The sequence below is a fragment of the Entamoeba histolytica genome, genomic scaffold (genome assembly GCF_000208925.1).
Source record: "Entamoeba histolytica HM-1:IMSS scf_1104750518423 genomic scaffold, whole genome shotgun sequence".
Classification (NCBI taxonomy): domain Eukaryota; phylum Evosea; order Mastigamoebida; family Endamoebidae; genus Entamoeba; species Entamoeba histolytica.
In genome coordinates this window covers 2,047-22,968 of record NW_001915026.1, presented here as the reverse complement: position 1 = coordinate 22,968, position 20,922 = coordinate 2,047, and the positions used below count along the sequence as shown (strand labels likewise).

The following is a 20,922-nucleotide window of genomic DNA, read 5'->3' as shown; positions in this document are numbered from 1 at the left end:
GAGAAAAAATAAAAATGTATTAATTGAATCTCAGTTTATTTAATTTGTTTTAGTTTTATTTTTGATAATTGAGAATTTGGTAATGATTTAATCATTGTTGAATTAATGAACATAATATTTTGTTGAGGGCGTATAACCCATGGAAATAATAAACAAACTACTTTATTTTTTCCACAGTCTAAAAGTTCATTATTTGTATAATACTTTTTATCATAAGTAACTTGATAACATACGTCACAAAGTCTTCTTAATGGAATTTTTCTTCTCCCAGCTTCTTGTTCTACTTTTTTTCTGTAATTAGAATAAATTACAAGTAGTGTTTGATTAATTTCTTTTTCTTCTTTTTCCCATTCTAAACGATCAACATTTCCTTTTTTAAAAACTCCTCCAATAATTAATTGTAATGGTTCAGAACCTCTAAGAATTCGTTGTGGTATTGACTTCTTTAAAAACCAATTAATTTCATTATTAAATTCGTTTCTTGTTTTTCGAGCAAATGGAATCACATCAGGAAGAATTGAGTCAGATATAAATTCACTATTATAATGAATTGTATTTACTAATTCAATTAATTCAGTATAAAAAGTATCCATAATAATTGGAATTTGTTCATTGAAAAATGATTTTAATACTAATAATATTGATTTATTTGAATTATTTGTTTTTGACACTTGTTCTACTAATTCGTTTATTTCACCTCCATCAACTTCAGCTCCTGTTTTTGGAGCATCTACAGTTATAGAAATGAGTTGTGAAAGAGATTTAGTAACTTCAGCACACATTCCAATGTTCATACAAGACTCTTTATGAGCAACAGAAATCCTTGATAAGACAAATTTAGAATAAAGTTGTGATAAAAAGGCTCTTTTCATGTCAGTAAATTCTAAAAATTTTTCAAGATGTACTTTTTCTGAATCATATGTTGCAGGTGCATGAGAATGTATTTCTGGTTTAGGTAAAAATAAAGGATTCCAAATTATAAGATATTCATCACCATCTAAATCTCCACCTGATAATTTATTTGGATCTGGACGGTTTCCTTTTGATGAAAATACAATCACATCTCTTAAATAAGTTAGTCTTTCAAATCCTTTCTTTTTTTCTAAATTTATTTTATCTACAACATTGTTTAATAAAACAAAATCTCCTGGATGAGTTGCTGGAAATTTAACTACTAATAGTCTTGATGATGGAATTGTCACAGTTGATGTTGTCACTTGAATAAAAACCTCTCCTTCTTCTAATAACCCAGACTCATCCATTACACCCATTAGAAAAGCACTATTATCTATATCAAATTTAATAAAATCTGTTTTTTCACTAAGTAAAGACATTCTTAAAACTAATGAAGTTGCTCTAATAAAAGGTTCTTCATATATTTTTTGATTACCGTTACTTGCCATTATTATCTTTAATGCAACTTCAATTACAGGATTATTTGTAAACCTTTGAAATAATGAAATAATTTCTCTATTTGGTGTTACACTAAAATATTTTTTTAAATATTGTTTTGCTGAAGAAATAAAATTACTTGGAGGAATTTGAAGATATTCTAAACCAAGTGCTAATTGTTCATTCATTCTACCAGACCGAAATTGAGGAATTTGAATAACTCTTAATTTTTGAATAGTTTTAGGAAGAGCTTCAATTTTAATTTGAGATGGTCTAAAATAAATATTTTCTGTCATATCAAGTCTATCAACTGTTAGTACTCCTTTTACTCCAGCGAAACGAATTTGAAATGCGTATGGTTCATCTGATTTAATAAAAAGATTACTATTTCGTTTATATTCATTTAAAACTTTCTTTGCTAATGGATAACCAATTCTACCTACACCATCTGAAAACGTATATCCATTTTCATTTGTTATATCATCAATAACCTTAATCTGTTGTGGATAAATACCTACTGTTGCAATAGAGTCTGATCCAAATAATCCTGTTCTCATTAATAAAATACCTGCATTCTTAATTTTTGGACTTTTTAAATCAATACCAAGACTTTGGTATGCAGCCATAGTTGTTTTCCCATCTTGATTGTCAATAAACCAACATGCACCAGATCTACTTTGAGATGGATTTGAAAGAAGAAATTGAAAATATCTTTTTTGAAAGAAGGATTTATATCCTTTGATCATATAAAAACACATTAAATCAGTCTCTAATCGTTCCATCACTTGCATTCTTTTTTCATTATTTAAAAATTTCATTCTAAGCATTTTAACTCTAAACTCTGGTGAAAAGTCTTCAAGGATTGCATTACTTTCATTATACCCATAACCAAGTCGAATAAGAGAAGAATTAACTTCCATTTTTAATACTAATTCTTCGTCTTTCCACTTCTTTGTTGTTCCGTTATAATCATTTTGACACTTTTCAATAACCTGTTCAAGTGAAAACAATCTTAAATAATCCATACTTTGTGCTTTCATTGTTGCCTGCTTCTTAAAGAATAATAAAACATCTTTCGTAAATTTACAAAGAGATTGAATAACGTCTTTTGTAATTTGTGATGGAATGATAATCCCTTGAAGATATAACCCTTCTAATTGAAAAAGTACAGCTGTTTCTTGTTGACTTGGATATTCAATAATAATTTTTGGTTGAAGGTCAATAGTAGAATCAATAACATAAGGAACATTAATTGTTAAACGTTCAAAATGAGTTGTTCCTTGTTTACTATTTTGAAGAATTTGAATAACTTTATCAGTGTATTCTGGTAATGAAAAATAAATAGAGTGGCACCTATTTATTAACTTTGTTGGGGTGAAGTCTAAAATTTGAGTTTCTTGAAATGATGATGACGGGATATGAATATGTGGTGGGTCTTTGATAATAAGGATAAATGAATTTTTATCATTTGGAGAAATAATGATTCTATGAAGAGAAGAAATTAAGAATCTATACTATATCTAATTAATATATTAAATATCAAGCAAACAGTTGAGTTACAGTATTAAACAAACAACATATTCCATTGTATGAATGTCAAAAATGTTATGGTCAATCCTAATATAACACTCTGTAAATTGTTTCTCAATTGCAAAAGTTACTGGATCAACAAATGAACCTAATCCAATATCTCCAATAAAATCAAGGCATTGAGGAATCTTTTCAACTTGTTTTATGTTATTCTTTTTTTGTTTTTTTTTATGACAATAATCAAATTTATCCATCAATCAATTATGTTTTGAAGTTCAATTTTTGTTTTTTTTTTATTTGGTTTAATTATTTATTTTTTAAGATACAATCATACCAATTTTCATTATTAACAACAAGATTAGTCATATGATATTAAATTATAAATGACTATTAAAATTCCTATTTATTCGTTAACTCCTTAAAGATTTAGAGTGATGGCATTTCATTTAGTCGTTGTTGATTCTTCAGAATAAAAAGATTAGAGATAAAGAATTTACCCAAAAATAATAACTAAAATAAATTCAATAAGATGAATTGAACTTGTTAATATAATTATCAACAACACTTTCAATAAAAAGGATTGAAGAACCAGAAATTCCTGAAGACGCAAATAATACTCCAAAAATTATCATAATAACACTTGCAACTTTTGTACTTTTATTTTTTGAAACAAATAATGCCATTGAAGCAGGTAAGAAATGAACAAAATAACTTCCTGAAATACTACCATTTAATGATATTTGAATTGTACATTGCCAAAAGAAAGAAGATGATAATCCAATTAGAGAAAATATGAACATTGAAAGGATCCATCTTCTACGTTTACTTGGTTGCCAAGAAGTAAAATAAAATGACTCAATATCTTCATAGATAGTAACAAAGTAAGAAGGAGTTTGAAGTAAGAAAATAATGATTAGAAGTATATTTAAAATAACTGCAAGTGAATGCATTGAAGGATTTGATTGGTTTATAATAAGATAAGAAGAGAATGGCATACTTGTTGTTGATGGACCTAAAGAAAGGCCTACACAAACTCCATAAACAATTGCAAAAAATATAACAATTATATAAGACAATATTACTGCTAATGGTGATTCACTAGGTTCATTAATCTTTTGTTTGAAAGGAGCAAATATACACATAAGCATGGAGTATGAAGGAAAAATATGGTGATGTCCAATATCCCTCCAAATATTATCAACAACATTAGTATTTGCTGCTATACCATTTATATATAATGAACCCAATGAATAAACAAAACCTAAGAAAAAAAGAAATGGTAAAAGGTAACAAGAATATAAACTGACTAGTGTTAAGAGTTTTGAATAAGAGAAAAGATAACATAATGGAGTAAGTAATGTTATGACTAAAGACTTAATAATTGAATTTCCTTTCCACCATTGAGAATGATCTGAATGTGTCATTGTCAGTATTAAAGATTCTATTGAAGAAGAAACAATTGTTAAGATAATTCCCAACAACAATATATTATAAAATATTCTCATTGTTTTTGTTATTGATAACACAGTTCTTCCACCATTATGTTGAGAAAGGTCAGTAATTGTATATAATGCAGAGTTTTGTTGTATTACACGATATAAATATAAGGATATAGTAGAAATAATACCACTTAATAAAACTAAAATTGGATAAAATATTCCTGTTGATACAAACAAAAAAGGAAGAATAGTAAATTCAGGTCCCATTAAAGTTTGAATAGTCTGAACTAATGTTGTTATAATAATTGGTATTTCCATTCAACCCAAAACTATAAAATAAATAACAGTTTTTTGTTTTTCTCTTTTTTTTTGCTTAATAATTTTTTTAAGTTTTAATTTATTTTCAAGACTATTTATTTGATTTAAAATTTTAATACTAAACTATTTATGAAAAAATGCTAATTCTTTATTTTCTATAAAATTCTGCAAAAACATTATTTTATTCATAGAAACATGATAAAAAAAAACCCAATTTGAATCTTAGTTGGTTATTATTCTAATAATTAGAAAATTATTAAACAAGAATATAAAATAAATGAAATACTAAATAAAGTGTTTTGAACGTTCAGTTATTTGAGTGTTTCAAAACTAAAAAATAACTTGTAAAACTGTTTATCCTTTATTTTGACTTTATTAATAATATGTTTTTTATCATTTAGTAACCAATAACGGTTGAAATATAAATAGAGGAGGGTTAGTTGTTAAGTTAACAACTCCTATCGAAGTTCTAAAGTAAATTTTGGAATTATAATTCTATTTTTAAGACTTTTATAGAATACTCCACTTTCAGATAAATCAAATCTTACTTCAAAATTATTTTATTTGATGGAATCACCAAAAAAGGTTTTAAAGACATCTACCCCAAAAGACTTTTCAAAAGAACTTACAATACATGATAACCTTTCTTTTATGTCTTGTAAAAAATCAGAGTTAATTAAAGCTTCAAGAACAAATAGAGAAAAAAAGAGTTTCCAACAATTACTCTGTATTGGATTACTTTCACACTATGTGTCTTTAGTTATAAAATTACCTATTAAAAAATCACACATTACAATGGAATTTATCAAAGTCAAAAATATTCATTTCAAAAATGGTGAAAGTTTTGAAGTAGAAGATTTTATCATTAAAAGATGTAATGAAATTTATAACAATGATATTACAAATGGAATTCCATTAAAAACAGCTCAAAGAAGACTTGAAGTAAATAAAAAAATAGAGACAATTCACTTTCTTCAAGACCTTCTTTTAGACTATGGATACTTTTTTACATTAGCCACTGAAAAAGGAAAAAAATCAACAAACAAACTTACTTATATTACTGAAGTTTTCAAAGATGGGAAATGTATTTTTTCAAAAGACCAATTATTGCCATATATTAAGTCGTTAAAATACACACTTAAATCAAAAGTAATGAATCATTGTGGGTATTTCAAAATTGAATCTCCACTCGATTTAAATAACGTTAAATAAATTATATGTTTTTGTTTTTCTTTATTTCTTCTCTGACAACAAGAAATTTTTGATATAATTATTAATTCTGAAAACATTAAATGGTTTTACTCATATCAATTAAATATCATACTTTTTTGAAAAGACTCAAAACTTAACAGTGTACAAATGAGTCAATTTCATTTAAAAAAAAGGTATATTCAAAAGATAATTCTTATTCTTTTTTTGTGAGGTAATTAAAACTGATAGCAAGAATTTCAAAAACAAAATACAAAACCATTAACAAAGAGAACACCAATTACTATAAGTAGAATAAAAAGATTTAATGTATTAAAAGTGAATATTTTTCTAAAGAAAACTAAGAACAAACCAAACATTTGTTTGAAGAACAATAGATTGTGTGGAAAAGCAAAAAAAAAGAATAGAAAAATATAAAAACTAAAAAAAACAAATATACATAGAAGTAATGAAGAAATTAGATAGATATTCAATTATGATTGTGTCTAAATATCTTGAAAATCATCAGGATTTTCTTAATATTATTTTAGTATGTAAAGCATACTCTCAAACACTGGATAGATTTCATTATAATCCTATTCCTATAACCACACAAACAATTAAATTATTTCAAAACTTAGAAACACAATTTATATATTCCAGTTCTGATTTATTATTACCAACTGTTTGTCAATATGAAATATGGTATCCTGTATCAATTTGTGAAGCACTAAAATATAAAAATACAATAAAAAAGTATAAAAATATTGAAATTTCTTCTATTGATATTCCTTTTGAAACTTCAGAATTTCAAAACTATATTTATAGTATAGGAGATAATGCATTTTGTAGGCAACCAATCACATCATTCAATTTTCCTTCAAAACTTACAAAACTAGGTGAGTCATCGTTTTCTCATTGTAGTCATTTATTAGCTATTGAACTTCCACCTTTTCTTAAGTTAATAAAATCTCATTGTTTTAGTAATTGTTCATGTCTCCAAACTGCTATTCTTTCTGATAATTTGATATCCCTTCCAAATAGTTGTTTTCAAGAATGTAAATGTTTATCAACTATTCATCTTCCTTCAATTTTAACGTCAATAGGTGATCTTTGTTTTTTTCAATGCAACAGAATTACTTCTATTAAACTACCTCAAACTCTTAAAGTATTATCAAAACGTTCTTTTGGATGTTGTAGAGGGTTAGAACATATTGAATTTCCAGATACTCTAGATATTATTGGAGAAGAATGTTTTTGTTTTTGTAATGGCATTACTGAAATACAACTTCCTCCTCGACTTAAAACTCTAGCCAAAGGAGCTTTCACTAATTGTAATAGTATTAAACAAATTATTATCCCATTATCAATAACAAAAATTCCAGAGTGTTGTTTCTATCAATGCGCTTCTTTATCTTCAATTCAATTCCCATCTTTATTACGATCAATTGGCATAGATGCATTTTCTTATTGTTCAAGACTTACTTCAATACTTTTTCCAAATAGTCTCACAGCCATTGCAGCTTCCTCATTTACTTGTTGTTTCGTACTAAAAAATATTACTTTCTCATCAAATCTTCAAATAATCCATTCGAACGCATTTTCTGGATGTTCTCAACTAAGTTCTTTGGTCTTCCCATCAAACCTTCATGTTATTAAACCAAAGGCTTTTAAAGATTGTATAAATCTCCAACGAATAAGTTTCTTAAAAACTCCTCTTGGTATTGGAGAACATGCATTTAGTCGTTGTACATCACTGACTTATGTTAAAGGACTTACAAAGAAATGCAATATTTCTTCAAAAGCCTTTGAATATGTACCTATAAAAGTAAAGTCAAGAAGATGTATAATAAACTGATGTTATTTCAAATTATTTTAAGACTTCTCTTTCACCTTTCATTTACAAATAATTTAAGTATTAATACGTTTTACTAATTAATGTTTTCACAAAATAATCAACTTTTCTTCGTATAAAAAGACTTTTAACCAAGAAAATAAATAACAACTCTTCAAAAAAAAAGGGAAAAAATACCTAAAATAAAAATGAACTTTTGTTTTTTTTTGGTTTCTTAATCAATAACATCGCTGACATTTTCTTCACCATCTACCTTAGAATAACTATTACTAACTTCTCCACTACAAAAAGTAACAATTGCAATAAATATAATAAGAAGGATTGTTAGAAGAAGATAAACACCTCCAGAAATGAAATTTTGAAGTGAAGCAGAACGAACTTTTTGAGTAGCATTATAACAAGTAAGTTGTTGTTGATACCCAACAGCAGAATCACATGGTGGGAAGTCACGAGAAGTTTTCCATCCACAACATTGGAAAGCATTTTCGTATTGTGTTAAATGAGAACTCATTGTACTGTCTGATGCAGTTAATAAGAAGAAATATGAATATCCATATAAACCCATCATTCCAAGAGCAGTTAAACCCAATAAAACATAAATAATTATTGTGATGAATCTTAACCATTTTTGTTCAATAAAAACAGCTAAAATTGAAATTATTCCAACAAAAGCAGCAATACCTCCACATGCCATCATTTCAATTTGATAGGTCTTTTTTGAGTACATATAAAGATGATTACTTGACTTAATATTCTTTAGTTCTGACATATTATGTACTGGTCCAATATATATTAAAACAAATAAAGCAGCTCCACTTAACTATTTCACACTATTAATACCTTTTTATCTTTTTTTTTTATATATAATAATAACGTACAAACGACAAGAATAATTCCAGTTATTAATAAGAATAACTTAGATAATGAAAACATCTAATATAAATATTCATTTTTTAGTTCTTTTATTTTTAATTCTTTTTCTTTCAAATAAGTTTTTTATATTTTTATCCTTTTTTATTAAACAACTACGAAATAACTTTAAATCTCTAAAGTTATTTAATTTATTTAAAAAATTGTAAATTCTTTAAAAAAGTTCATAAAGAAAAAAGAAAATTAAATAAGAATTATTTTGAATTAATTAATGGTGGAATGTCAGTAGAATGAACAACTAATTGTGATGGAAGTAATTCTTTTTTTTCTTCTTCATCACCAAGGTCTCTCTTTTTATTTTCTTTTGCAAGTTCTGAATAATGAGAACGTTCATCTTCACTAAGTGCTTTCCATTTATCACTTAACATAGTCATAACTTCATTTCCAGAAACACCTTCTTGTTTAAGTTCTTCACGATGTTCTTTACAAAACAACAAATACTAATTTATTAAATAAGTTTTTAACTCTATTTTATAATATTTGAAAAAACAAAATGATTAAACAAACAGGATGCCATTCTTCTTTTCTTTTCATTCCATCATTCTTTTTCTTCTTAATAGAATACCCTTCTTCTCCTAATAATACATTTTCAATTATAGCCGTTTTAAAATATGTTTGAATAACATCTTCTTGTTCTGTTTCCCATAATTCTAATGCTCTTTCTTCTGCAATTTTCATTGTTAATGTTGGATTTTCTCTAACAAGTTCTCTTCCTTTCCATTTCATATAAATTCCTCTTGCTAAGTCTGTTAATTCTCCTTCTCTTCGCTCATTCTTTTCTTTCACCGTAATCTTCTTCCGTTTCTTCTCTTCAAATGGTTTAGGTAATTTTGGTGAATGCATCTCTTCTTTATTTTCCCGTTGAGTTGCGTAGGTTTCCTAGAACTTTCATTCCATCTTAAAAAACCCTAAATTTCCGGGATTCTCATTTATCTTTTTTTAAATTTTTTTTGTTGTATATATAACAAATAATAATAATAATTATTTTTATAGTTTAATTTACTAGAATTATTTTTTTATTTGAAAGGGAATTAAAAAAGAATAATGTTAAATATTGGAATACATTTCATTGATGAAATTAGAAGAGTGAATTGTAATGTATTACCAGTAATGTATTCTGACATTTTTTATAATAAAATTAAAAAAGAAGATTCAATAGTTATTAAAAGTTTGAATTTGATTTTTAAAGATTTGGTAATTGAAAGAATGTTAATAAAAGAAGTTAGTGAAAACAATAAAATTGTGGGAGGTATTATAGGGATGAAAGAAAAAGATAAATATGTTTTAATGACATTAGCAGTATATACTAAGTTTCAAGGAAAAGGATATGGAAGTAAACTTGTTGAGTTTTTTATTCAAAAAGTTAAAGAAAAAGGTATAAGAAAGATTGAAGTTCAGGTTCATATTGATAATAAACATGCAATTGAGTTCTATACTAAATTTGGATTTAAAAGGATAAAAACCATTCCAAAGGCTTATCCTCGACTATCTCATCCAAGTGGATATCTTTATGAATTAATATTAAATACAATGTAAAAATTAAAAGGCTAATAATTGATGAATTTCATATCCAAAACTTAATAAACTGTCAAATTATACTTTTGATATTTAGTCAACTAACTTTATTGATGAAAAAGAATTAAAAATAATTCATATTAAAGTATTTTTGTTTTAAATGAATAGAATTAATTAAATTAAAAAATTTATTGTGGTAATGGAAATTATTATTTAATTGATTGTATTATGAGTCTTATTAATTCGTTATTACTCATTTTTATAATAATAATATAAATATTCAGAATTACAACAAACAAAATTTAATCATTTGTTTTATTATCATTCTAAAAAAATATTATTTTATTGTTTAGAGTTATAATAATTATTTTTTATATCAAATTTCTTAAAAAATGTCTTTTGTGGATATGGTTGTATAAATTAAGGTTAGTTAGTATAAAATTATTATAACATTATCTTTTATTAGTTTTTTTTAACATAACTGTCTATACCTTTTTTGTTCCTGTAGTATAATATTATTGTCTATTGATATATTATCTAAACAATTAGATAAACAAATAAACTAATTAAATATTAAAATGAATGGAGAAGAAAAACAAATCCAGTTAAACCATATATTATATATTGATGATTTAAAGATAATAATTAATAATCTCGATGAAATGGAAAAATAACACAAATTAACTAAAGAAATATTTAATTGAATATGATTAAAAATTAATGTAGAGAAGAGTGTGATAATGACTAATATTAATAGTCAAATAAATGGTGAATTATCTGAACTACCAAGAGTAACTAATGATAACCATTATAAATATCTTGGTATTGAAATAGGAGATAAAGTAAATATTAATAAATATTGTACAAGAATATTAAATGATGTATCTTCTATTTTATCATCATTAAATACTATGAAATACAGCAGCCTCAATACAATAAGAAAGATTAATAATGATATAATCTCCAAATTAAGATATGGATTTTGTATTGTCCCATGGAAACTAGGAGAATTGGAGAAGATAGATAAACAAATAAGAAAATCATTGATACAACTCAAACTATACAGTAAAAAATATTAATAAAAGTAGATTGTGTAGTATATTAGAAGAAAATATATATAAAATATTAAAGAAGTACTTGAACTATTATTAATTTTATTTGGACTGCAATAACTTATAATGAAAAGAATAAATTTTTTATTTATAAAAGAAATTAGTACCATCAAATGTTAATTGTAATGGAGCTTTATATGGAATTCCAAATTCTGTAACAAAAGAGGCGTTTGCATAGATTGTGTCTTTTATCGTTATTATTCCATAGCAATTATGACAATGACCAAATGCAACTAATTTAGGATGAAAAGAATTTACAAAAGAGTTTATCTTATGGTTTCCTCCTTTAAAAGTTTTCCAATTAAATGTCCAATGATCAACAACCATAGTGTCCATTATGTCATAAGGAGGTTCATGAGAAACACAAACCAATACTTGATTTTCATTTATATCAAGATGAACTGGTTTACGAAATTTAAAAAGAGACCCATAAAACACAATGTTCTCTATTACTACACTGGTATTAAGCAGTAAGTGAATATTTTCACATTCTTCTGTTAACCATTTTTCACTTTCTGGTAAATGAGCATTCATCTCTCGTTCATTATTTCCTAAAACAACTATTTTGTGTTTTGCCTTTTGCTTGTTTAACCATTTTCCAAAATTTCTAACACTCTTTTCATCTCCATTATTCGTAAAATCACCACAATGAATCAATATGTCACATTGAGGAATTGATACAAATCTATGAAAACCGTGTGTGTCTGAGGTAATTACAATATTCAAATTTATTGAATTATCTTTTTGTTGTACAGACATTTTTTACTAATACTTTTAAGTTGATTACATTTAAATTTTCATTATTTTTAGTGGAACATTCTCTGAACGATTTGCTTAAAAAAACAAAAAAAAACAAAAGGAACTTAAAGTATTAATTAAAAAATATGATTTTCTCATTATCACAAAATGAAAATAAAAGATTAAAAAGAAAAGAAAGAAACAAAAAAAAGTATTATGTCAGAAGTAATTCAAGATGACCTTACACCTGATTTGACCACCCAACCAGGGAGTAATACTTTTAAACAAAAAATTACAAGTTTCTATAGTAAGATTAGTGGATCAACAGAAGAAAATATCATCAATTGTTGTTATAATGGAGATTGTAGAGGAATAATGAAATACAAAGACAATGGAGAAAATTTAGATATTAATGATAAATGTGGAAATACATTATTACATATTGCTGTCAAAGGTAGACAAGGGGATATGATTCAGTTCCTTGTTAATTTGGGTATGGATATAAATTGTGTAAATGCTGAAGGAATTACACCATTAATGTATGCAATTGAATTAGGTTTTGATGACATTTCTTTAGACATTCTTCAAATTAAATCATTAGATTTAGAACATTGGGATCATATGGGAAGAACTGCACTTCATTATTGTGCATTATATGGAAATGCTGTGATGGCTAATATACTATTAGAAAATGGAATTGATGTTGATAAATGTGATGTTAATGGGTATAATGCTTTACATATTTGTTGCGAGTGTAATTGTTTTAATGTTGCTAAAGTATTATTAAGATGGCATATTGACCTAGAAAAGACAAATAAATATGGATTTATACCATTAGGAACTGCTGTGAATCATCAAAATCGTAACATGGTACGTTTAATTACAGCAGCAATGAGAGGGATTGACCACAAAAACTTTGAACAAAAAGTTGATGATATGCTTGGTTTGACTTGTGATATAAATCATTATAATAAGGTCCTTGAAGAAATGCCACTCTATTTTAAGGGAGGTCAAAATGACTTTGAAGAGATTCGTCCTGAATAATTGGAATTTTGTTTGTAAATAGAATATTTATTAAAAGGAAAAATAAAAAATGGACATTCTACATTCATAGTACTATTAAAATTTTTAGTATTTATAATAAGTTTTATATGTCGTAACAATGATAAACATATCACTAATACTTGACTCATGTTTTTAATCACAAATTTGTAGATAGTTATTAAAAAAAAAATAAAAACAAAGAAGAAGATAATAAGGGAGTTTTATTTTAATTTTTGATTTAAAATAATATAATAAAGAATATGTCATATACTTTATTTCTTTAAGTAACGTTCATATTTTGACTATCTTGGTAATATAAAATTATTTTATATTTTCAAGGAAAGTCAAAAAGGAAGGAGAAAGAGAGTATAAAAAACAATTTATTTATATACAAACCAATTATCAATTTTTAATTATTAAAGAAGTTATTCTAGTTTATTTAAAAGATTTAATTTCTAGTATTAGTGCAACGAATAAATTATTATTTGAGTTGTAAGGAAAATTAAAATAAAGAAGAAACACAAATTTGTTTTGTTAAAGAAATTTGTATTATAAAATATAAAGAAAAAGATGATATTGATTTTTTTTAGATACAAAACTATTTTAATCGATTAAAATGGTAGAAATAATTAAGAAACAATAAATAAAATCATCTATAATATTCTAGTTATATGGAATATAGTTCTATTTGATTCTATTTAATTCTAAATACGAAAGAAATTGCCTATTTTGACTCAATAAGAGCCAATACAGACAAATAATTGACTTGTTTGTGAACAAGATTAATTTAGATAAATAAATTTAATTAATTTATATCAAATGTAAAGGGATATTATCAAAAAGAAAAATTTGGTATATGTCTAGACTTTTTTGAATGGAATATTCTTTAGAAACCAATAAACAAGCCATTTATTTGAATGAAAATCTTATATAAATTTATTTGAACTTAAATTGTATCAGAAGACATGATTCAATCAATTTCATTATTATTAATTACTGTTATTAATGCTTTAATTTGTTGGTATTCTTATTTTAATAAATTACCAACTTTAAAATTCATTAGTAAACCACCTTTTTGTATATTTTTATCTTTATTTACTTATAATGTTCTTGGTATATCTTCTTGGCATTTTATTTTGGGGTTAGTCTTAAGTTTTCTTGGAGACTTCTTTTTATTATTTACAGAACATATATTATTTTTAATTGGAGCATTTTCATTTTTATTTGCCCACGTCTTTTATTCAATCGGTTTTAATACAACACTTTCTGTTTGTTATATTTTCTTTCCTTTAACAATATTTTGTTATTACTTAAAGCACAAAAAAAAGTATTTAACTCATATTCTTTTAGTCTGATGCTCAAATTAATTATCTTTGTTATATTGTTGTTGTATTACCAATTCTTGGAGCACTTACCATATATCATCTTGCTCATAAAGAACAGAAAGGAACACTTGTTTATGGATGTTTCCTTTATATGTCTTTTGTTGCTATAGGAATGTTTAATTGTTTTAGAACATTAACAGACTCTTCTTGGAATTTGCTTTCATCATTAATATGTTGTGGCAGTTATTTCATATTTTTCATTAGTGATTTGTTAGTAAGTTTCAATGAGTTAGTGAAAACTACTTGGCTAGTTTCTTTATTAATAATAGTAACATATCATATTGCACAAATTGGTATTATTTGTGGGTTAGTATTAAATATGAAGTATGATCATTTAATCGCTTTATTAAATTAAATTGTTCTATAAATTAAAAAAGAAGTTTTGGTTTTTATTTTGTCTTTTTTTAAAAAATGAAAGAAACAATAAGAAAATAACATCAAAAGCAGTAACTGAAGAACTATTTCATCACAAATTACTAATTTTATAAATTGATATATAACCCCCACCTTTTTAGTTGTTTGAAACATTTTACTTTTCAAAGAAGCAGAACTAATTTATTTATTCTCAAGGAGAATGAATACTGATAGTGTGAAAATTGTAATTCCAATCAATTGTTCAGTTTCTCAGTTGATTAATCAAGTCAATTATGAAATGAACAAACGTGGAAATTATCTTTCTTTCACAACAATTCCAAAACAACTCGAAACACTTCCACTTTCAGAATTTCTTTCCATAACAAATCGTTTAAGCATAGAAGAAACAATAGAATCTCCAAGTGAATCTCCAATTGATAACTCTTCTATTAAAACACAATCCCCAACAATCCCTGAAAAAAAAAGTATTAAATTAAAAACAAAAACAAGAAAGTCTGGGGAATTTTATCTCCCTCAACAACTTGCTACTTGTCATTATTGTAAGAAAAGAAAACCTGTATCTTTTCAGTGTCTCAAATTCCCATCTCATCGTTTTTGTCAAAGTTGTTTAAAAAAAACTAAATGTTCTGGTATTTGTCCTATTTGTACTGACTGTTGTGGTTGTTCACGTTGTCGAAGTGCTCGTCAATCAAATTAATCTGTTTAAAAAGTCTTATTATTATTATTTTTTTTGTGATCAAAGTTTTTGAAATAAATTGAGTAATCAAAAATCTGATAAAAAGTCTAAGAACTTATAAATAATAAAGGATACTTTGTGATTTATATAATGCCATTGAAAATTACTGTTATCCAATCAGATGTACTCTCTACACTTGAAGAAACTCTTCAACACATTTCTTGTTTGATAAAAAATAGTGAAAAGAGTGATTTATATTTATTACCTGAGGCATTTACAACTGGATTTGATGTTGATTTACCTAAAATTGCACATAAAGAAGGAGGAAAACAAATAGTTTTATGGATGACTGAAATGGCACAAGAAATGAAAGCAGCTATTGTTGGGTCTATTTTTGTTGAAGACAACAACAAATATTTTAATAGAATGTATTTTGTGGATGAAACGGGTGTTATTGCTCATTACAATAAAACCCATTTATTTAAATTAATGGATTGTGAAACAAGTCTTACTGCAGGAACAGAAAAGGTAATTGTTTCATGGAAAGGTGTTAACTTTTTATTATGTATTTGTAATGACATTCGTTTTCCCGCATTTTTAAGAAATCTTAAACTTGAGTATGATGTTATTTTATGTTCAATTAATTTTAATGACATGTTTAATCATTCTATTCCATTATTATGTGGTGGAAGAGCTTGTGAGAATTTATGTTATTGTGTTATGGCAAATAGAGTTGGTATTGACCATTTGAATTCTAAATATCTAGGCAATTCATGTGCTTTTGATTGTTGGGCAAATCAATTACTAAAAGCTGAAGATAAACCTGTAGCTATTTCATTTAGTATTGACAAAGAATTATTAGACAAAATTCATATCAAATATCCAATTAATCAAGACTTTGATATGTTCCAATTAACTAATCCATATCGTCAAGTTATTTATGAAAAGAAATAATTTTACTTTTAATGAAACTAATTTAATGGTAAACAAGTATTTTATTACATGTTTGTTTAATTTAAATAAATTCGTATTATTGAAAAATAATCCTTATTAAATAAAATTACCTCTTCTTTTTTTTTTTCTCCTTTTACTTATTCAATATATTATTAAGTTTAATTTAAATTTATAATCCTTTGTCACAGTTCAAAATACTTCAAAAATTAGTTGTAAAAAATGTCTTATTGTTTTCATTGATATTTATTTATTAATCCATATTAAGTAACTTCTTCAATAGATAAGTCATGTCTTTACATACTTTTTATTAAATTGTATTTCTTTATAATAAAATATCCTTCTTAGTTAGTCATTATTTTCTTATTAAAGAGTAATAAAGTTGGTAGTTAAAAAAAAAGAAGTGAATTAAACTTTATTTGTTTAGTTAGTCTAGTGAATTAATAATACTTTCAACAATAATTTCGTGTTATTAAGATAATAAAAAAGGTGGTACAAGGAAAAAATAAAAATATTTAAATTGGGAAGAAGACATCTTTTTCATCAAATAAGAGTCTCAAACTATTTTGAAGTATATTGGTTAGATGTATTAGGTTTAGAAACACATTGTTCTAATGATGGAATTTCATATTCTGAAAGAGTATTACTATTTATTAAAACTGTTTGATTTCTTCCAAATAAATTGTCAACTGCACTTTGAAAGGCAATTCCAATTTCTATTAAACGTTCCATAGGTACTGTCTCTCCTGAGGTAAGAATAATCGAACTAATTTTAACTAGTTGTTCAGTTAATTTTGCACGTTTTGTTTTTCTTATTGTAAATGAATATCCTGAAGACCTTAAAAGATATAATAATCCATTACAAATTTGAGCTTCACGAGTTCTGTTGTACTGTTTATTATTCATGTTGTCAACAGAAACAGGTTCTTCACTCAAAGTTTCTTTCATAAATTGTGAATTAAGTTTTGCAATTGATGATTGGTCATAAACTGTATTATTCAGAACTATAGTCTCTGGTAATAACATTTTTATTGTTTGTTTTGTTCGTTTACTTTTTCTAAAAGTAACACTTGCTCCTGCTTTTATTATTAATGTATATATAACGCTATTTGTTACTGTACTTTCACTATTTCTTGATATTCGTTTTCTATTCCTTAAGGTTTCTTTATCAACAATAGATTTAAGTATTATTTTTCTACTGCAACCACCACTTCTCTCTTCAGACATTCTTATTTCACAATGTTAGTTCATCTCAGAATTACTTTTTAAAGAAGATTATTTGATTTTATAAGCTATTTTTATAATATAAGACATTAAGTCTGATTTGCTTAAAATACATTTACATAACACTTAACACAAACATTCCGTCTCAAACAATAGTTGGGGTATATATCTTTGAATTTTTTTAAAGGTAATAAAAAAGACATAGTTATCTAGTGAATAAATTAGAACTAACTTATATACAACTTAACACAATATATATAAAAATAAGTAAAAGATATTTATTCCTGTTAGAGGAGTTTATTTGTAAATACAAAATTTGTTTTTAATTAAAATAGTACTAACCAAAGATTGAAAGTTTAGTATTTGTTTTATAAGACACTATTCTTAATATTTTTTTATAATATTTTTTTATGATATAGAATTATTTTTTTGAGACAAAACAGAAATTGGAAAAAATAACTTAAAAGTAGTTATTGATAGGCAATGATTATAGAAGAAGGGATTTTTGTACACATTATGACATATTTACTTGGAGATTATACAGAAAGTATTGAAAAGAATCAATTACATATTAGTTTTAAGAGTTTGAGTGCAGCCTTAAAGAAGATTAGAATTAGAAAAGATGTATTTTATTCATTGAATTTACCAATTGACATTATTCAAGGAGAAGTCGAAACCATTGAAGTTATAGTTCAAAGTTTAACACCTTTCAGTTTAAGTATTTTTTTATTGAAGGTTACAGTAAAATGTGAATCACAAAAAGAATTTGTTAATGAAGAAGAAAATGAAAGTATTGAAAGAATTAAAAAAAAAGATTATTAAAAGAGTGCGAAGATAAAAATGAATTGGAAGTATTAAAGGATATTGAAATTGCCATTTCATAAATTACAATGAATTATAATGATATTACAACACTACAATTATTTATTGATAAAATTTTGATAAAAAAATGGAATTATTTCAATTCAAAACATTGGTATTAATCATCAAATACAAAATACTAATAATAATTCTTATTTATTAAATATTCCAATAATATCAATTAAATTATCACCAGTATCATTAATAATTCCTCATTGTGATTGTCATTTAAATAAAAATAGTTTTATTCCACAAGTATTCAATTAATTTCACATTTATGTATATATTCTAAATAAATTAAATGTCTTGGAATTCGTCCATTACAATCTCCAATTAAAAATCCAAAAGGATGGTGGAAATTTGCATTTAAAATAATACACTTACAATTAATGAATACAATATTTAGAAAAGAACTAGCAGATAGAATTAAATATAAATATTTTAATTGTCAAGTAGATATTATGCTTTGAAGAGTTCTTAATTCTGAACAATTACATTCAATAGAAATTATTGAAAACAAATGTACTTTAAGAGAAATAGCTTATTTAAGAGAAATAGCTTCTCTTCGTTTTAATGCAGAAGAAGAAGAATTAAATATGAAAAGTACTCTTTTTAGATGCATTTAAAAATAGAGCAACTTTATCTCCAAAAGACTTAGAAACTCTTTATAATTCAATTGATTTTAATGATTTTAAACAAAATAAAACAACTAAAGAATTAAATGGAACAATTTCAAATATAATTATTTCAATTGAAGAAATCGGTGATATGAAAATTAAAAATATTAATTTGAAAGGAAGTTTTAAAGAAAATTTTATTCAATTTCAAAGTCAAATCGATAATTTATTATTACTACAAACATGTTGTGCACAAATTAAATTATTCTTTAAATTTGATATAAAACGTGATTCAGAAATTCAAATTTCATTTTCATTAAAACAATTCAATGGAATAATTACAACAACAATGATTAAAAATTAATTGAATTGATTTTTGTTAACAAAATTGATATTAAAAATATTTTTCAATTCTCTTTTATTAAAATAAACGAATTTTTTTTTAAACTTCTTATTCTACAAAATGAATATCAAAAACAACTTCTTAAAGTTAATATTACAATTGAATCTGAACAAAGTAGTTTAACTATTAATGGTAAAGATAATAACTTTAAAATAATTATTCCTCCTTTAAAAATTGAAGGATTTAATAAAAAATATCATTCCTGTTGACGTAATTACACAATTTAATAATAGTCACTTGGTTACTTTTAAAATATTAACTTATTGCTGTTTAGCAGAACATTATAATGATCCATTTTTTAAAATTCATTGTAAATTTGAACCAATTCAATGTAAAATTAGTATGAATAATATTAAATATTTATTATCATTTATTAATGAAATTATCAAAGTTATTTCAGTATCATCACATGAAACAATTAACATAAATAAAGATAAAAATAATACTTCTATTCAAGAAGTTATTTTAAATAATTTAAATAAAATTGAGCAAAGTCAATTATTTATTCATTCAGAATATAACATATTGATATTTCTCATTGCATTAAACAAAAGAAAAATGTAGAATGTTCTTTAGAAATTGAACATTTTCTTATTAATATTAATGAAAATCTATTAAAAATTTCTTTTAATTCTTTTCTATTTAATTTTGACTTATTTAGCCATTATTTTTATTCTCAATTCTTACTTAAATCAATTTCAGTAACTTTTAATAATGTTCAAATTATTAAAACATCATTCCTTTTTATTACTTCTTCTTTAGTCTGTTCTAATACTAAAAATTTAGTTAAAAAATTCAAACAAAAATTATTATTGGAGATATTTTAATTACTTTATTACATTCTTTCCCATCTAAATTAATTAATCTTTCATTACATCTTACAACTATTCAACTTCCTTTAAATTAATATGTAGTTCTTACTTAAACAATTTAGAAATAATTACTTTATTTGATATTACAATTTCTTCAAGAATTATTCATTTAGACTCATTTCAATGTTCATTAAATGGCATTTATTCTGAAATAACTTATAATAGACTTGTTAGTTTATCACTTGCTATTACCTCTCTTTCATTTACTAACTCTCTTTCTCAATTTACTCAATCAACTCTTAAAGTAATAACTCAAGAAACATCTGAATTATTTATTCTTTCTTTTGAACTTTCTCCATTTGTTTTTACATTAAAACAAGAATTATTAATTTACGTTCTTCACTTATTAACAGAAGGAGATTTATGGAATTTTTATTTTACTAAATTAAAACATTTTCAAATAAAATCTATTCTTATTCATGGTGTTATCAAACACCCCACTATTATCTTTGAAATTGAAAATACTATTTCTTTAACATTAAATGATATTAATATTA

At 24.6% G+C, this 20,922-nt stretch overlaps 14 protein-coding genes across 14 annotated transcripts, besides 1 other annotated feature; 8 read left to right on the top strand and 6 right to left on the bottom strand.

The window, feature by feature from the left end:
• Positions 1-35: 35 nt before the first annotated feature.
• On the bottom strand, positions 36-3,176 carry EHI_139420 (RNA-directed RNA polymerase, putative; the record flags this gene model as incomplete). The annotated part of the gene is made up of 2 exons (XM_646217.2): positions 36-2,906; positions 2,967-3,176. 2 exons carry the CDS (start codon positions 3,174-3,176, stop codon positions 36-38), a joined length of 3,081 nt encoding a protein of 1,026 aa, XP_651309.2.
• Positions 3,177-3,443: 267 nt separating this feature from the next.
• On the bottom strand, positions 3,444-4,628 carry EHI_139410 (RNA-directed RNA polymerase, putative; the record flags this gene model as incomplete). The annotated part of the gene is made up of 1 exon (XM_646218.2): positions 3,444-4,628. The coding sequence occupies one exon, from the start codon at positions 4,626-4,628 to the stop codon at positions 3,444-3,446; it is 1,185 nt and encodes a 394-aa protein (XP_651310.2).
• A 618-nt stretch (positions 4,629-5,246) lies between these two features.
• EHI_139400 (uncharacterized protein) lies at positions 5,247-5,891 on the top strand (the record flags this gene model as incomplete). Its single annotated transcript, XM_646219.1, has 1 exon — positions 5,247-5,891. One exon carries the CDS (start codon positions 5,247-5,249, stop codon positions 5,889-5,891), a length of 645 nt encoding a protein of 214 aa, XP_651311.1.
• Positions 5,892-6,336: 445 nt separating this feature from the next.
• EHI_139390 (uncharacterized protein) lies at positions 6,337-7,725 on the top strand (the record flags this gene model as incomplete). Its single annotated transcript, XM_646220.1, has 1 exon — positions 6,337-7,725. The coding sequence occupies one exon, from the start codon at positions 6,337-6,339 to the stop codon at positions 7,723-7,725; it is 1,389 nt and encodes a 462-aa protein (XP_651312.1).
• A 211-nt stretch (positions 7,726-7,936) lies between these two features.
• Positions 7,937-8,419, bottom strand: EHI_139380 (uncharacterized protein; the record flags this gene model as incomplete). Its single annotated transcript, XM_001913893.1, has 1 exon — positions 7,937-8,419. The coding sequence occupies one exon, from the start codon at positions 8,417-8,419 to the stop codon at positions 7,937-7,939; it is 483 nt and encodes a 160-aa protein (XP_001913928.1).
• A 427-nt stretch (positions 8,420-8,846) lies between these two features.
• EHI_139370 (high mobility group (HMG) box domain containing protein) lies at positions 8,847-9,495 on the bottom strand (the record flags this gene model as incomplete). Its single annotated transcript, XM_646221.2, has 2 exons — positions 8,847-9,092; positions 9,160-9,495. 2 exons carry the CDS (start codon positions 9,493-9,495, stop codon positions 8,847-8,849), a joined length of 582 nt encoding a protein of 193 aa, XP_651313.2.
• A 201-nt stretch (positions 9,496-9,696) lies between these two features.
• EHI_139360 (acetyltransferase, GNAT family) lies at positions 9,697-10,188 on the top strand (the record flags this gene model as incomplete). The annotated part of the gene is made up of 1 exon (XM_646222.1): positions 9,697-10,188. The coding sequence occupies one exon, from the start codon at positions 9,697-9,699 to the stop codon at positions 10,186-10,188; it is 492 nt and encodes a 163-aa protein (XP_651314.1).
• A 495-nt stretch (positions 10,189-10,683) lies between these two features.
• Positions 10,684-11,262: a repeat region.
• A 101-nt stretch (positions 11,263-11,363) lies between these two features.
• Positions 11,364-12,038, bottom strand: EHI_139350 (ser/thr protein phosphatase family protein; the record flags this gene model as incomplete). Its single annotated transcript, XM_646224.1, has 1 exon — positions 11,364-12,038. The coding sequence occupies one exon, from the start codon at positions 12,036-12,038 to the stop codon at positions 11,364-11,366; it is 675 nt and encodes a 224-aa protein (XP_651316.1).
• Positions 12,039-12,233: 195 nt separating this feature from the next.
• On the top strand, positions 12,234-13,061 carry EHI_139340 (ankyrin repeat protein, putative; the record flags this gene model as incomplete). The annotated part of the gene is made up of 1 exon (XM_646225.1): positions 12,234-13,061. One exon carries the CDS (start codon positions 12,234-12,236, stop codon positions 13,059-13,061), a length of 828 nt encoding a protein of 275 aa, XP_651317.1.
• Positions 13,062-14,026: 965 nt separating this feature from the next.
• On the top strand, positions 14,027-14,801 carry EHI_139330 (uncharacterized protein; the record flags this gene model as incomplete). The annotated part of the gene is made up of 2 exons (XM_646226.1): positions 14,027-14,329; positions 14,412-14,801. 2 exons carry the CDS (start codon positions 14,027-14,029, stop codon positions 14,799-14,801), a joined length of 693 nt encoding a protein of 230 aa, XP_651318.1.
• A 219-nt stretch (positions 14,802-15,020) lies between these two features.
• On the top strand, positions 15,021-15,518 carry EHI_139320 (uncharacterized protein; the record flags this gene model as incomplete). The annotated part of the gene is made up of 1 exon (XM_646227.1): positions 15,021-15,518. The coding sequence occupies one exon, from the start codon at positions 15,021-15,023 to the stop codon at positions 15,516-15,518; it is 498 nt and encodes a 165-aa protein (XP_651319.1).
• Positions 15,519-15,647: 129 nt separating this feature from the next.
• EHI_139310 (hydrolase, carbon-nitrogen family) lies at positions 15,648-16,485 on the top strand (the record flags this gene model as incomplete). The annotated part of the gene is made up of 1 exon (XM_646228.2): positions 15,648-16,485. The coding sequence occupies one exon, from the start codon at positions 15,648-15,650 to the stop codon at positions 16,449-16,451; it is 804 nt and encodes a 267-aa protein (XP_651320.1). The 3' UTR covers positions 16,452-16,485.
• Positions 16,486-17,009: 524 nt separating this feature from the next.
• EHI_139300 (uncharacterized protein) lies at positions 17,010-17,675 on the bottom strand (the record flags this gene model as incomplete). The annotated part of the gene is made up of 1 exon (XM_646229.1): positions 17,010-17,675. One exon carries the CDS (start codon positions 17,673-17,675, stop codon positions 17,010-17,012), a length of 666 nt encoding a protein of 221 aa, XP_651321.1.
• A 480-nt stretch (positions 17,676-18,155) lies between these two features.
• On the top strand, positions 18,156-18,494 carry EHI_139290 (uncharacterized protein; the record flags this gene model as incomplete). The annotated part of the gene is made up of 1 exon (XM_646230.2): positions 18,156-18,494. The coding sequence occupies one exon, from the start codon at positions 18,156-18,158 to the stop codon at positions 18,492-18,494; it is 339 nt and encodes a 112-aa protein (XP_651322.2).
• Between the last annotated feature and the right edge of the window lie 2,428 nt (positions 18,495-20,922).